This window comes from Bombina bombina, chromosome 5 (assembly GCF_027579735.1).
Source record: "Bombina bombina isolate aBomBom1 chromosome 5, aBomBom1.pri, whole genome shotgun sequence".
Taxonomy (NCBI): Eukaryota; Metazoa; Chordata; class Amphibia; order Anura; family Bombinatoridae; genus Bombina; species Bombina bombina.
Window position 1 is genome coordinate 177,694,991 of NC_069503.1, and position 17,464 is coordinate 177,712,454.

A 17,464-nucleotide genomic window follows, 5' to 3' on the forward strand; every position below is an offset into this window, starting at 1 on the left:
GGATGAAGGGAGGGAACAAGACAGGTACCTTAAACGGAAGGCACCACTGCTTGCAAAACCTTTCTCCCAAAAATAGCCTCCGAAGAAGCAAAAGTATCGAATTTGTAAAATTTGGCAAAAGTATGCAGTGAAGACCAAGTCGCTGCCTTACAAATCTGTTCAACAGAATCCTCATTTTTAAAAGCCCATGTGGAAGCCACTGCTCTGGTAGAATGAGCAGTAATTCTTTCAGGAGGCTGCTGGCCAGCAGTCTCATAGGCCAAACGGATGATGCTTTTCAGCCAAAAGGAAAGAGAGGTAGCAGTCGCTTTATGACCTCTCCTCTTACCAGAATAGATAACAAACAAAGAAGATGTTTGTCTGAAATCCTTAGTTGCTTGTAAATAGAACTTTAAAGCACGAACTACATCAAGATTGTGCAACAGACGTTCCTTCTTCGAAGATGGATTAGGACACAGAGAAGGAACAACTATTTCCTGGTTAATATTCTTGTTAGAAACAACTTTAGGAAGAAAACCAGGCTTGGTACGCAAAAAGGCTTGGAATCACTTTAATCAAATAAAAAACACAATTTGAAAAAAACGTTACTGTGCCTTTAAGAGATAAAAAGAGCACACAATTTTACAAAACGGTGAAAAATGCAGCAATCTTTTTGAAATTTTCACAGTATGTAGCTAAAGCCTTAATAAGATTGCACCCCAAGTTTCAAAACGATTAACCCCTTAATGCCCAAACCGGAGCAGCCTAAAGCCAACACCTGGTTAAATCACTACAGCACCATGCCACAGCCTTGCTGTGGCCCTACCTTCCCTTAGGGATCAGATTTGGGGGAATATAGATTCTTTTAGGCCCTCAAACATCAGCAGGACCCTCCATGTGAAACAGCATGAACTTGTCTGCAATTCTAAGTGCGCATCTGAGGCAATTAGGCCCCTCCCACTCTACTCCGGAGCTGTGAGGCCTAATAAATCACTCCTAAGTGACTAAAAAACAGCCATGTGGTAATAACCCCAGAAAAAACCCAAAAGGGCTTTCAAAGTGTCTTGCAAAACGATTTTTCCTTAGCCAAACAATCGATTGCCCTGAATAAGTGTCAACCAGCATAATTAGCCCTATTATGTAAGCATTACATTCCTTACTAAGTCTGTGAACATAGCTTACCCTCCCCTCATGGGGATATTGTCAGTCTCTTCTAGCATTATCTCAGTCTTGTCTAGAAATAAATGACTGAACATACCTTATTGCAGATCACCCTGCAAACTGTTCCCCCCAACTGAAGTTTTCTGGTACTCCTCAGTCCTGTGTGGGAACAGCAGTGGATTTTAGTTACAACATGCTAAAATCATTTTCCTCTAGCAGAAAAGTGATGAAGATTTCTGCTGAGAGAGTAAATAGTACAAACCGGTACCATTTAAAATAAACTTTTGATTGAAGATAATAAAACTACAATTCTAACACCACATTCACTTTACACTCCCGAGAGAGACCCTAGTGCTTAGAGCCAGCAAAGAGAATGACTGGGGGGTGGAGCTAGAGCTATATGGACAGCTTTGCTGTGTGCTCTCTTTGCTACTTCCTGTAGGGAATGAGAATAACCCACAAGTAAAGGATGAATCCGTGGACTGGATACACCTTGCAAGAGAAATAATATATATGTGTATGTGTACCTGAATATATAAGTAAAAACACATGATCAATTGTACCCCTATATTATATAGCACAGACATATGTGATTAATATGCAATATCAAAACGGTGAATTATACTGGACAATTGTCCTGACATTACTATAAAAAGGCAATAATATTATGTATGGCACAAACATGATACAATTTAATAGCATTTTTTCCTTTTCCTCAAAAAACTGTTGAGGCGTTGTCACTACCACTCCTATGCAGGAGCCTCCACTGGGTACTACTTCGACAACCTGTAATCTGATTTTAGATATGCAGGTCATATTTAAACGTTACCGTTTGAATCTCCAAAATCTGTAGTAGAACTTAATGTAATGCTTCTATGTCTACATGTACCTGTAAATTTTGCTTTGTTGAACCGATATTTTTCTGATAAACGGTAGCCTAGCTTTTGATTTTTAGGTTTTATTTTTTTCATATACAACTGTACAAGATATGTATTGGAATTCTATGTATCCTATTGTGCTTGTATGTACCTGTAACCTTGTCCTCAAAAAGAAACTTGAAAAGGATGTTGCCTAAGAGTGTCAGGGTTTGAGAGACTTACCAGGGCTCGCATGGAAGAGGTCTAGATCGCGGGCTATGTTGTGAAGCACGCTATTGCTGCTAAAGGCTAAGAAGAAGTTTGGAAACAGAGCAGCCATAGCTGTGAATTCTGCTATAACTAACTTGATGGTGGAACAGAGGGTGGAGGTTCCAGAGAATACAGTTTGTACAGTATTGTTTTATTAAATTATGTTAATGCATTTTTTGTTTTGTGAAAGCTAACTATACATAGAATTTGGTTTTCTATAATTACTATAAGTTTATAATCTTGTAAAGCAGGACTTGACAAACCCAGGCTCCGGGAAGCCATTGATGCCTTGAAATTAGGTCCTGGTGAGATGGTTTTGGGTCCCCAAAATACCCATGGGTGCCCCCCCCCCCCCACACTTCCACCCACCAGCCGCTCCTAAAACTTTGCCTTGTGTGGCTATATTTGTTCTAGGCCTCGCAGCTATGAAATACAAATCAAACTTTGGCCATGCCCTCCCTCTAATACCTCTTTAAAAAGCCTCTTTACCTATAACATGTGACCTGTGGGGAGGGGCGGAGTTTTATGTCACTTCAGTTCATGTGCAATGCCGGCCAGAACTGTCAGCAACATGGTGGAAAGATTTGGGGGTCAAATAACCGGGAGTGAGTAAATTTGTTGAGCCCTGTTGTAAAGGTGCACAGTGCACAACATCTTTTCAATCAAGTCATTGTGAAAACAAATCAACATGATGTTTTAGGAAATACAGGCACAAATATTGAAAAATCTTTTCTTTTTATTAACAAGGCCATCAAACCACAGTTGTAGATAAAGCAATATTACATTGATGGAAACCAAATACCCCACCCCTTAAAAAGCTAAAACATGACTGTGGGTAACCATTATAATTATAAAAATTTTAAATAATAACTTAAAATTTAATAACATTTGCAAATGTTTTCAGTAATTTTTTTTTCTGTCAGCCAAAACAATTTGTTCCTGTGGATGCATCTTTGGTGGACACTCTGTACAATATTTACTTCTTTTTTTAATGTAAAGACTCAAATTGAATCACTACAATAAGATGGATCAGATGTCTTGAAACAAAAATGTTTGGGACATTTTAATTACAAAACAAATTTATTCTTACCTTATAAATTAATTTCTTTCTGGTTAGTGAGAGTCCATGATCCTTACTTTTGGGAATTACATCACCTGGCACCCAGAAGGAGGCAGACACCTTACACCAGAGTTTCAAGTATCCCTCCTACTTCCCTTTCCCTCCCAGTATTGCATATAGCGGAGGATAGGAAGAAGTAAGAAGAAAATGGGGTAAAGAGATGCAAACAAGGACTGCCGCCACAAAAAATAAAATATGGGTGAGCTTGTCGACTCTTACTACCAAGAAATAAATTCATTTATCAAGGCAAGAATTAATTTACATTTTCTTTCTAATGGTAGTGAGAGTCCATGATACTTACTTTTGGGAATCAATACCCAAGCTGTGGAGTCCACGAAAAAAATTGGTGGGAAAATGGATTGTGCAACAGACGTTCCTTCTTCGAAGATGGATTAGGACACAGAGAAGGAACAACTATTTCCTGGTTAATATTCTTGTTAGAAACAACTTTAGGAAGAAAACCAGGCTTGGTACGCAAAAAGGCTTGGAATCACTTTAATCAAATAAAAAACACAATTTGAAAAAAACGTTACTGTGCCTTTAAGAGATAAAAAGAGCACACAATTTTACAAAACGGTGAAAAATGCAGCAATCTTTTTGAAATTTTCACAGTATGTAGCTAAAGCCTTAATAAGATTGCACCCCAAGTTTCAAAACGATTAACCCCTTAATGCCCAAACCAGAGCAGCCTAAAGCCAACACCTGGTTAAATCACTACAGCACCATGCCACAGCCTTGCTGTGGCCCTACCTTCCCTTAGGGAGAAGATTTGGGGGAATATAGATTCTTTTAGGCCCTCAAACATCAGCAGGACCCTCCATGTGAAACAGCATGAACTTGTCTGCAATTCTAAGTGCGCATCTGAGGCAGTTAGGCCCCTCCCACTCTACTCCGGAGCTGTGAGGCCTAATAAATCACTCCTAAGTGACTAAAAAACAGCCATGTGGTAATAACCCCAGAAAAAACCCAAAAGGGCTTTCAAAGTGTCTTGCAAAACGATTTTTCCTTAGCCAAACAATCGATTGCCCTGAATAAGTGTCAACCAGCATAATTAGCCCTATTATGTAAGCATTACATTCCTTACTAAGTCTGTGAACATAGCTTACCCTCCCCTCATGGGGATATTGTCAGTCTCTTCTAGCATTATCTCAGTCTTGTCTAGAAATAAATGACTGAACATACCTTATTGCAGATCACCCTGCAAACTGTTCCCCCCAACTGAAGTTTTCTGGTACTCCTCAGTCCTGTGTGGGAACAGCAGTGGATTTTAGTTACAACATGCTAAAATCATTTTCCTCTCAGCAGAAATCTTCATCACTTTTCTGCTAGAGAGTAAATAGTACAAACCGGTACCATTTAAAATAACAAACTTTTGATTGAAGATAATAAAACTACAATTCTAACACCACATTCACTTTACACTCCCGAGAGAGACCCTAGTGCTTAGAGCCAGCAAAGAGAATGACTAGATGGTGGAGCTAGAGCTATATGGACAGCTTTGCTGTGTGCTCTCTTTGCTACTTCCTGTAGGGAATGAGAATATCCCACAAGTAAAGGATGAATCCGTGGACTGGATACACCTTGCAAGAGAAATAATATATATGTGTATGTGTACCTGAATATATAAGTAAAAACACATGATCAATTGTACCCCTATATTATATAGCACAGACATATGTGATTAATATGCAATATCAAAACGGTGAATTATACTGGACAATTGTCCTGACATTACTATAAAAAGGCAATAATATTATGTATGGCACAAACATGATACAATTTAATAGCATTTTTTCCTTTTCCTCAAAAAACTGTTGAGGCGTTGTCACTACCACTCCTATGCAGGAGCCTCCACTGGGTACTACTTCGACAACCTGTAATCTGATTTTAGATATGCAGGTCATATTTAAACGTTACCGTTTGAATCTCCAAAATCTGTAGTAGAACTTAATGTAATGCTTCTATGTCTACATGTACCTGTAAATTTTGCTTTGTTGAACCGATATTTTTCTGATAAACGGTAGCCTAGCTTTTGATTTTTAGGTTTTATTTTTTTCATATACAACTGTACAAGATATGTATTGGAATTCTATGTATCCTATTGTGCTTGTATGTACCTGTAACCTTGTCCTCAAAAAGAAACTTGAAAAGGATGTTGCCTAAGAGTGTCAGGGTTTGAGAGACTTACCAGGGCTCGCATGGAAGAGGTCTAGATCGCGGGCTATGTTGTGAAGCACGCTATTGCTGCTAAAGGCTAAGAAGAAGTTTGGAAACAGAGCAGCCATAGCTGTGAATTCTGCTATAACTAACTTGATGGTGGAACAGAGGGTGGAGGTTCCAGAGAATACAGTTTGTACAGTATTGTTTTATTAAATTATGTTAATGCATTTTTTGTTTTGTGAAAGCTAACTATACATAGAATTTGGTTTTCTATAATTACTATAAGTTTATAATCTTGTAAAGCAGGACTTGACAAACCCAGGCTCCGGGAAGCCATTGATGCCTTGAAATTAGGTCCTGGTGAGATGGTTTTGGGTCCCCAAAATACCCATGGGTGCCCCCCCCCCACACACACCCACCAGCCGCTCCTAAAACTTTGCCTTGTGTGGCTATATTTGTTCTAGGCCTCACAGCTATGAAATACAAATCAAACTTTGGCCATGCCCTCCCTCTAATACCTCTTTAAAAAGCCTCTTTACCTATAACATGTGACCTGTGGGGAGGGGCGGAGTTTTATGTCACTTCAGTTCATGTGCAATGCCGGCCAGAACTGTCAGCAACATGGTGGAAAGATTTGGGGGTCAAATAACCGGGAGTGAGTAAATTTGTTGAGCCCTGTTGTAAAGGTGCACAGTGCACAACATCTTTTCAATCAAGTCATTGTGAAAACAAATCAACATGATGTTTTAGGAAATACAGGCACAAATATTGAAAAATCTTTTCTTTTTATTAACAAGGCCATCAAACCACAGTTGTAGATAAAGCAATATTACATTGATGGAAACCAAATACCCCACCCCTTAAAAAGCTAAAACATGACTGTGGGTAACCATTATAATTATAAAAATTTTAAATAATAACTTAAAATTTAATAACATTTGCAAATGTTTTCAGTAATTTTTTTTTCTGTCAGCCAAAACAATTTGTTCTTGTGGATGCATCTTTGGTGGACACTCTGTACAATATTTACTTCTTTTTTTAATGTAAAGACCCAAATTGAATCACTAAAATAAGATGGATCAGATGTCTTGAAACAAAAATGTTTGGGACATTTTAATTACAAAACAAATTTATTCTTACCTTATAAATTAATTTCTTTCTTGTTAGTGAGAGTCCATGATCCTTACTTTTGGGAATTACATCACCTGGCACCCAGAAGGAGGCAGACACCTTACACCAGAGTTTCAAGTATCCCTCCTACTTCCCTTTCCCTCCCAGTATTGCATATAGCGGAGGATAGGAAGAAGTAAGAAGAAAATGGGGTAAAGAGATGCAAACAAGGACTGCCGCCACAAAAAATAAAATATGGGTGAGCTTGTCGACTCTTACTACCAAGAAATAAATTCATTTATCAAGGCAAGAATTAATTTACATTTTCTTTCTAATGGTAGTGAGAGTCCATGATACTTACTTTTGGGAATCAATACCCAAGCTGTGGAGTCCACGAAAAAAATTGGTGGGAAAATGGACTTTAAAAAAGGAGGCAGGCCTTTAAGTATCAGAGACTACTGCCTACAGAATCTTTCTGCCAAACGCTGCCTCAGCCGAGGCAAAAACGTCAAAATGATCGAACTTTGTAAAAGTATGCAAGGACGACCAAGTAGCAACCTTGCATATGTGTTCTCCAGAACCCTTATTCTTGAAGGCCCATGAAGTTGAACCTGAACGAGTAGAGCAATTGCTGACCCGCCTCCAAGTAAGTCATACAGATTAAACTCATCAACCAAAAAGATAAGGAAACCAAAGTAGCCTTCTGACCTTTATTTTTCCCAGAATACAGAACAAAAAAGCTGGTAGATTGGCAAAATTCTTTGGTCACATGTAAATAGAATTTCAAAGCCCTTACAATATCCAGATTGTGTAGAAGCCTCTCTTTAGATGACTTCGGATTTGGACAGAAAGAAGGAACAATAATTTCACTATCATGTTATCAACAGAAACAACCTTCTGCAAAAAAACAGACAGTACGTAAAACCGCTTTATCCTGGAGAAATATCATGTAATGAGGATCAGAAAAAAGCGATGACCATTCTGAAACTATGAGTTGAAGAGATCGCCAAAAGAAACACAAGTTTCAAAGAGAATAATTTAATATCCAAGGAATGCAATGGTTCGAACGGAGGAGACTGCAAAACTCTGAGAACCAAGTTGAGAGTCCAAGAAGGGTAAACTGGTTTCAAAACCGGTTTAATCTTAATAAAGAGCCTCAACAAAAGATTGAACATCATGAAAATGAGCTAACTTTCTATAAAACAGAACTGAAAGGACAGAAATCTGATCTTTGAGGGAACTGGCTGATAACCCTCATCTAGACCCTCTTGAAGAAATTGTAGGATCCATGGAATTTTCAAGGACTTCCATAAGAAACCATGTCTAGAACACTTCATTTCTACTGAGTCTATGACCACTCCCAAGAACTTTCTTGGTGTAAGAGAACTTTTTCCACATTTACCTTCCAGCCATGACTGTGAAGAAACCACAACAGTTTTTCCATATGAGCCTTAGCTAAAGGTAAAGATGGGGCCTGAATCAAGATATCGTCCAAGTAGGGAGCAACAGCTCGAATTGCAGAAAAAAGGGCTCACAAAACCTTTGTGAATATTCTTGGTGCAGTAGCAAGACTGACAGAGAGAGCTGTAAACTAGTAATGCTTGTCAAGAAAAGCAAACCAAAGAAACCAATTATGTTCTCAATGAATTGGATTGTTAAGGTATATGTCCTTTAGATTAATTGTAGATATAAATTGACCACAAAGAACTAAAGGGAGGATCAATCTGATAGTCTCCATCTTGAATGAAGGGACCCTTAAAAACTTGTTTCAAATTTTCAGGTCCAAAATAGGATAAAAAATTCCTCCCTTCTTTGGAACAATGAACAGCTTGGAGTATAACCCTGATCCCTGTTCCAACTGAGGTACTGGGACTGTAAATTACCATATCCTATGTCCTTCAAACAGCAACAAAAGTCAAGTTTCTTTTCTGGACTTTTGTAAATGAGAAAAAGAATAAACCTACCCCGCAGAGGGGGAGACCTGAAACCTATTCTGTAGCACCGAGACACAATTTCCATGACCCACGCCTCCTGAAAAAGGCTTAACCTGCCTCCTACCAGAGCTAACTCCGGATTGGGGACCTCACCTTCATGCAGACTTGGTCTCTGAAGGCTTCTTGGACGATTTGGATTTTTACCACACTGGATTCGGTCTCAACGCTGGCTTAGAAGACTCTGGCTTCTGAGAGGAATTCGATCTCTGATACTTGTTTTGGTGAGAGGGTTGAAAATGCAATCCAGATTTACCCTTAGGTGTAGCCTTTTTATCTTGATGTAAAAAGGCCCCTTTACCACCTGTCACAGTGGAAATTATAGACTCTAACCAGGACCAAAAAGAGTCTTAACTTTAAAAAGTTAGCATAATAGTCTAGATTTAGAAACCATGTCCGCAGACCTAGATTACAACCAAAGAGTCCGCCTGACTAGGACCTGCAGCAAAGTATTCTTTGCATTGATGTGAATAATCTGAACCACTGCATAACACATAAAGGAATTTGCCAGCTTCAAGAATTGAATATGCTTTTGGATCTCCTGCAAGGATGATTCTTCAGAGACCAAATCGGAGAGTCACACCAGCGACCACCGCTCACTTTGACAGTTGAAAGAGTAAACCTCACTGTAAGAAGAGCCCCATAAGTCTTGGTTGACCTCCGGGACAGAAAAAAAAGCTTCTTAAAATTAGTAGAAGGGGAGAAAGGAACTTCAGGCTTATCCCATTCCTTCGATCTCAGACACCAGAGAAGATACAGGAAACGTCTCAGGAAACTTAGATTTTGGTTTAAAATAATGTCCAGCTTTTGGACGGTCTTCCCCTCAGCAGGTTTTCAGGTCCTACACCTCCAAGGTTATTAAAACCTCTAAGTAAAGACTTTAAATGGTCCATAGTAAACTGGAAATTGACTTCCTCAATTTCCTTGTCTGACTCTGAAAAGGAGTCACCAGATAAGACCTACCCATCAGATGCAGAAGGGGATCCATCCAGATCAGATTCCTGTGCTTGCCGAATAGCCGGAGGGCTAACAGTGGCGGCTGAATTTGGAAGATAAACTATAAGTATGTTGGAGTTTGCGATTGCTTGCAGGTGACAGAGCTGCAATAGCTACAGACACCAGCGATTGCAATTAAGCTTTAAACTGTGGTGCAAATTCTGTTACACCACCTTGAGTAACAATCTGCCTAAGATGATGGACCTGGATCATGAGAATGGTTCTAAAGAACAGATGTTAAGCATGAGCAACCGAGTTGTATTGGAGGGCATACTATGGCAGACCTACACAGCAAACATTTATTCAATTTAAAATTGGAACCTGAAATATCATCACCCTCAGAGCGTCCTTCTTCAAAGGCTTCAGTCCCTGGTTAATCCATACTCCACAAGGAGAAGGGAAAACTACACAGTAGATAATAAAGAGATTATGTATCCAATAAAACATTTTATAGAGATTACAAAATATATCAGAATATCAATGAACTCTCTGCTCTGGTGTATTGCGTCTCACCCCCTCCTGCAACTTCCAAAGGTGCAAAGTGAGCTGCCACTCGATCCGACACTCTTGAAGTGCTAAGCCAGCCACAACAAACACCAGCTGAATGCAGGATAAAGGTATCCCCAGCACTTACTAAGTGCTTTAACAGGGATAGGAGTGAAGCCCCAGGAATATAAACTTACCCCCATTCAGATTCACTCCTTAGGGTAAACTGCATGTAGGCCCTGTCCATATCTGTAAAAAGCAGAGAATGGAAGGTTGTGAATAGGGTGAACAGTCTTGCCAAAAAGGAGGTGGCTAAGGTACTACCTTGCAACACCCATGGCTAGTTTGTGGCTCAACTGCAACAAAGAGGAAAATGCCCAAACAGCACCCTCCAATCTCTTCTCTTCCAGGAATCTTTCATCTTTCCCTTGAAAGGAATACAATCTGAAAATCTTCAAAATTTCAGCAGCATCTCAATCCAAACCTACAAAGAATTACTGTGAGGGAAAGGGAAGTAGGAGGGATACTTGAAACTCTAGTGTAGGATATCTTTGCCTCCACCTGGTGGCCAGGTCAAGTAATTCCTAAAAGAGTATTGTGGACTCTCACTACAATTAGAAAGAAATCTTACTTTAGAACTTTACTCACTAAAAATATCAAAACCAATAAATTATCTAATATTAAATATGATATTTCAAACAATGGTTTATCTTTTAAACTGTCAACAATGTTTGCTTTTTGTCACTTTATTTTGATCGAATATAAAGCCTTAACTTATTCATAACATAAAATAATTTGAATCAAGCAGTTTCAGATTTAAAGTGCTAATTGTTTTTAAATGTATTATACACCGATTTTTAGAGTTTGATTTATATAGTGCTGCTATACATGCCCTCATTGCATATTAGTAAATATGAAGAAATAGCTTATTTTTTTTATAAATATGTAATACTGTAAGATAAGATAGCCCAATATTTACAAACCGCTTCTTGTGTTAATGTAATTACACATATACAGTATATATGGATTCACTATGTTCAAGTTATGGCTGTCGAGGCGTAGATTTTTTTGAACTAAATTCACATATAATTCTACTAAATTGAAGTCATATAAAGAATATAACTTCATGTCCATTATGTGTAGCTTGTTAATAAAAAAAAATGTATTTAGGATACTTTAAATAATATACTCTGTAAAATATAATAGAAAAATGTACCCTCTCTATTGTAAATGGTCCTTTTTAAAAAAAAAAATTTTTAATTGAATGAATGAATGAAAGATAGAATAGTTTAAAGTTGTTTTTTTTTAACATTAAAACATGCAGTTTGATTCCAAACCTCAGATTATTCAATAGTCTCTCTGGTGCAATATTCAGTTCTTGAGCTCTGTTTTTGCAATATTACAAGCTGTGTTTGTGAAACATTTGGGACTTTGTAGATGTGCAATAATTGGTATTTTAACTATTCGTTTGCAATACGAATAACAGGGTTAAGCATGGTTTCTGGTATTCAGATAGTCTTCAGACACCGTATATTTTAAAAAAAGGTCAAGGGGCCTATTTATTAATGTGCGAGCGGACATGATCCGATATTGCGGATCATGTCCGCTGCACATCGACAAATGCCGACAGAATACGCTCTCTGCATTTATCATTGCACTAGCAGTTCTGGTGAACTGCTGGTGCAATTCCGCCCCCAGCTGATTCGCAGTCAATCGGCCGCTAGCAGGGGTTGTCAGTCAACCCAATCGTATTCGATCGGGTTGATTTCCGGCGAACCTGAAGGCTGTCTAGCTTGAAAAATTTGCCCCCAAGTCTTAATATCGTTGAAAATATAGATCTTTAGATTTGCATTTCTATTTTAATAAATCCAGTGTCTGAAATATCTAAATGGTGGAAACAGCATGTAACTTTGCACATGAATAACAATAAACCAATCGTTGATCACATCTAGTGCTCGCTGTCACTAAACAGAGACAGGAGGTCCAGGAGGAAGCATGGCAGACAGGATAAAACTCGGGTGTATTTTGTTTCAAATTATTACAGTGAATATATGGCGTCAAATGATCTTATATTTCTAAAGACCCTAAAACCATTTTATTGGAATTTCAGATTGGTGATAAATTAGGCAATAATTAAGCATTAATCCTGACATTGTAAACAACATAAATATACATATTAGAATCTTATTATGGATATTTTCACTATGTAGCCGTTTTCTTACATTTGTGTCCATCTAAAGGAGAAAATGTTACGAATATTTCCTCCTACCTCATCTAAAAATCTGCTCTCAATTTACAAAATAGTTAAAAAAAAAAAAAAAAAAAAAAAATTAAACTGCAGATCTTTTTCTCTAAATGTGTTTGACATTTTTGCACCTGGAAAACTTCTGCAAGAAAACTCATAAAATTTACTTTTATAGGATATGGATGGAAAGAAGATAAACATATACATAAGTCAGAAGAGGGTGTATACCAGATAATATCATTGGTTTAGGGTCATTATTAACAATTTATAAAAAGTGGAGAAAATGTGTAAAAGAAATATAAAAACAAACGGCAAACATACATAATGTATTTAGCATATGTTTGTCATATTCTGTTTAAAGGGTGAACTCACTGTATCACAGATCAAAGCTGTATATTAACTATATAAATACAGTAGTACATAAAAAAAACAAAGCCCTCACTACACAAACAATTGAAAGGTCCAAATGACAAAAACCCTTCAAATTGCTAAGCACTTCAGATGAACCTGTTCACTAAAATTTAAAGAGACATATCTTTAGTGAACAGGCTGAAAAGAAGGTCCTATGAATTGGAGAAGTTTAGGCCATACAATTTCTAGTTATCAGTTCAGTGAATGCTGATTAACACAATGTTGGGGGTGTAAAATCAATTTTTTAAGCAGCTTAGATGCATGGGTTTGTTAAAAAAAATACAAATAAATTCTGCATTTAACAATATTATGCCACAAGAAAATAAAAGAGCTCAAGATACATGAATGACACAAAAGCAGATATAAAGAGTCCCTGCTGAGGCATTAAAAACCCACATATGTCATAGGCTCAATCACTTTTCTTTTTCAAATGCAGTATATTCCAAAAGGCCCAAATCGATTAAATGCCACTGTGACAGAGCTATACATCTAGCAAGCGTATTTTAGCTTTTTTTTTTTTTTTTAAGATTTGTAAACTCACTAAAATAATTAAAAAGGTGGGAACAAATCTGGCATTACCCTAGATATGAGGACTCCAATGTCAAACATTTATGTTTTAGCAAATCAGACAGGCTTTATATTTCGTAGCAGATCTAAATCCCTGTTTTGGAACAGGGTAGAATAGCAGAATTCTATTGCTCTATGCAAACATTTTACACTATGTGCACACGTAACTTGCTTCACAGCCATCTTATTTTGTCATACTAGGGGGGAATGCCCCCCAAAGCAGTACAGATTATTCTACTGGATGATTCTGTATATAAACTTTACATCTTCCAAAACAATAAAGTTACAAAGAGTTTGCATGTAACTAAATGTAAAATGCGTTGTGGGACAGAATACTTTGTGTTATCTTTAATAGTGAGTGCACCTTCATATTACCGATTACTGTTGAGATTTTGCAAGACAAGCAAATGTTATCATCTAATGTCATTTTGTGCATAGACATTAGCATATCTTGCAATACTCTGAAAATTCTATGAAAAAAACAAAACATACCATACCAATTTTTAAAAAAAAACATCTGAAATTATACAAAATTGATTTTACAATTTCATACACAAATATATATACGTGTTTCTCTGGCACTTGGTTATCTCAATAACTGCTTATTTACATTACAGTACAGAACATCAGTTTTATTTACAAACCGAATAAAATGGGCTTCCATATTAGCTAAGCAAAAATAAAGAGATAATTTGCCATTTGTTTCATAACAATCAAGAGTTTATTAATGATATGGCGAACGTCTGTTCACCAAAATTCTGTAAAAAATGTTTTTTTTTTATTATTTAAAGTAAAAATAAATAATGATGTACTCTTGTTCAGTGTCTCATTCATCTGGCATTGAAACTTAAAACTAAACTAGTATAGAGTCCATCTTTGTTGGAATAACCATTATAAAGCATTTCCTTCCAGCAAGTATGGGTTAAAGTTTCAGTCATTCATCAGATTCATATTACGTTTATGAAATAGCAGTGTTGCCAGATAAGACTGGGGAAAGACTACAAAACAGGTGTTACGGCGCCACCTTGCTGTGTACTGCAGCTGTGCATAAGGCTTTTATTATGGGTAGAAATCAGCTTGTATTATATTGACTCAACAATCTGTCAGGCAGATGAAATAAAGAGTCACGCTGATCTTTTAGGCCTTATGTCTAAAAAACAAACAAAAAACCCCCAAAAACACAGGGACCCGTGCATGCAAACCACTGACAATGCAGCACTAGTCACTCAGCAACGCAGCTTTATATTTTTAGTACGTGGCACAGCAGCTTTAGAGTCTAATAAGATCTGAAACTAATTTGGTTTTAGGTTAATGACTTTTCACATTCAATACAGTGTCGCACTTCAGTGGCAGTAATGGGCATCAGGACCATAATGCTATATTTTTACATCAGAAGCTATGCTATGAGTATGCCATACTGTACAACTATAAGTAAAGCAATAATCTGAATATCAGAAGAGGTAAAACTTCAGTTTTGATATGACAGCTTAAAGTAACAATTTGCAACAAAGAGATTTCTGTCACTATTTGACTAAGGAAGTCACTCCCTGCACATCACTGCCACATATTACACATTCTAAAATCTTTAGTTCTATTGTAGTCAGTGTTTCTGAGGCAAAAAAAAAATAAAGGTTTGACACAAAAAAAATCTTTCAAGTTCTATTTAAAAGAAAAAAAAAAAAAGAAAAGAATTGCATTCACATCGTCAGCCAGGTCATTCTGCCTCACTCTCTTTTCTTTTGGCACCTAAAACAAAAAGGTGAAAATCATTAGGAAATCACAAAAATACAATTATATTTCTTCAGTTTTTTTTTTATTTTATAAAAAACAAATACCTTAAAGTGATGGTAAACTTTAAAAGGGACACTGAACCCAAATCTTTTCTTTTGTGATTCAGATAGAGCATGCAATTTTAAGCAACTTTCTAATTTACTCCTATTATCACATTTTCTTCTCTCTTGGTATCTTTATTTGAAAAGCAAGAATGTAAGTTTAGATGCCGGCCCATTTTTGTTGAACAACCTGGGTTGTTCTTGCTGATTGGTGGAATAATTTAACCAACCAATAAACAAGTGTTGTCCATATTTTGAACCAAAAAATAGCTTAGATGCCTTCTTTTTCAAATAAAGATGGCAAGAGAACGTTATTTTCTTTTCTTAATAATGACACTTTCATGTCTTGCTATATGGCGCATTTCCTCCGCCTGCAATGGATACTCTCGTTCTTAGTTCAGTGACGATTCTGGCTGTAGCCAAATCGTATTGCGCCCCCTTTGGCATCCAGCTAGCAAATAATAATGTACCTGCCTTTGGACGCCAAACAGGGCGTGATACTATTGGCTACAGCCTGAATCGTCACTGAAGTAAGAACGAGAGTATTTATTACAGCCGGAGGAAATGTAGCAGTAAAGAAATGGACATCCACATGCTGCATATTTATTTTTTTTTTATTAAAGGGAAAGTAAAGTCAAAATTAAACTTTCATGATTTGTATAAAGCATGCAGTTTTAGCCTTTTAAATGTACTAATTTGCTTCATTTTCTTGTTGTCCTTTGTTGAAAAACATGCCTTACACTCAGGAGCAGCACAGCACTCTTGGGACCTAGCTGCCGATTGGTGACTGTACATATATATACCTCTTGTCATTAGCTCACCAGAGGTGTTCAGCTAGCTCCCAGTAGTGCATTACTGCTCCTTTAACAAAGAATAACAAGAGAATAAAGCAAAATGTGATAACTGAAGTAGAGAGGAAAGTTCTATCTGAATCATAAACAAAAACAAATTGGGTTTCCCTTTTAAATACTTAATTTATTCTTTAATTATCATACAGCGAAAAGGTTTTATTCTACAATATCTTAATCAGTAAGTCACTGGATCTTAGAATGTTGTCCCCTGGTATATAACAAATTATGAAGCAGGGAATATATGTAAAAAATATGTATTTGGCTCCCGGCTCTAAAAACACACTTTACATATGTTTTTACCATGTAATCGGTTTAACAATTCTGTGTGATTTTTTTTTTTTAAATATCACATATTTAGGATAGTGGTTGTGGTTAACCCTTTACTGTCAGAGAGGCTACACAGCCTTGTATCTGGCTTGCAATGGGTTAAAGATATTGTGCAGAGTGTCACACTATGTGCTGTGTTCTCTCTCCTGTCTAGCAACCTTTCAATTAAAGGGACAGTCTACTTGAAAAATGTTATTCTTTAAAAATATAGATAATCCCTTTATTACACATTCCCCAGTTTTGCATAGCCAACAGTTATATTAATACACTTTTTACCTCTGTGATTACCTTGTATATAAGCCTCTGCAGACTGCCCCCTTATTTCAGTTCTTTTTACAGACTTGCATTTTAGCCAATAAGTACTGACTCATAAATAACTCCACGGGTGTGAGCACAATGGCACACATGAACTAGCACTGCTTAGCTGTGAAAAACTGTCAAAATGCACTGAGATAAAAGGCGGCTTTCAACGGCTTAGAAATCAGTTTATGAACCTACCGTAGAATACCAAGAGAACAAAGGAAATTTGATGATAAAAGTAAATGGGAAAGTTGTTTAAAATTGCATGCCCTATCTGAATCATGAAAGTTTAATTTTGACTTGACTGTCCCTTTAAGTACAACAGTTCTCAATATACTGATTTGATTGGAACTATATAATTAACCCTAAACAAGGTGTCACCCTCATATTCTATCAGTTCTATGATTTATATCAACTGACTACACATTATACAGTATTATAATTTATAAACAGTAAAGCTGGATTAAAAAAAACAAAAAAAAACCCCAACAATTCTATGATTATTTTAAAACATTTTCACACTGAAAACAAAATGCTGTAGTTCTCTGTAAAACTGTAGATCAAAATGGACATGGAAAGAAAAACTGCATGATCAAGATAGGATGTGCAGCCTGAAAAATAAAACCCAGGTTCCTACTGTTAAATGTACCTTTCTATTATTTCTTAAATCATCAGATATAGCTCTCTCTCTTGTTATTATTTGGTAAAACTTAACTCCTTTCCATGAGACCATAGGGGAGATTTAATAAGCAGCGGATGCTGGTATCTACACCTGTATTTTCTGGCTCGCCGGAAACAGAA

At 36.9% G+C, this 17,464-nt stretch overlaps 1 protein-coding gene across 4 annotated transcripts in view; it reads right to left on the reverse strand.

Annotated features, from left to right (window-relative positions):
* Positions 1 to 2,983: 2,983 nt before the first annotated feature.
* PRKAG2 (protein kinase AMP-activated non-catalytic subunit gamma 2) overlaps positions 2,984 to 17,464 on the reverse strand; it is an 889,218-nt gene continuing 874,737 nt past the window's right edge. For all 4 annotated transcript variants that reach the window (XM_053713799.1, XM_053713800.1, XM_053713801.1 and 1 more), the window contains one exon: positions 2,984 to 15,099. In XM_053713799.1, coding sequence (XP_053569774.1) covers positions 15,068 to 15,099 — 32 coding nt within the window. In that variant the 3' untranslated portion in view covers positions 2,984 to 15,067. The remainder of the gene's footprint in view (positions 15,100 to 17,464) is intronic.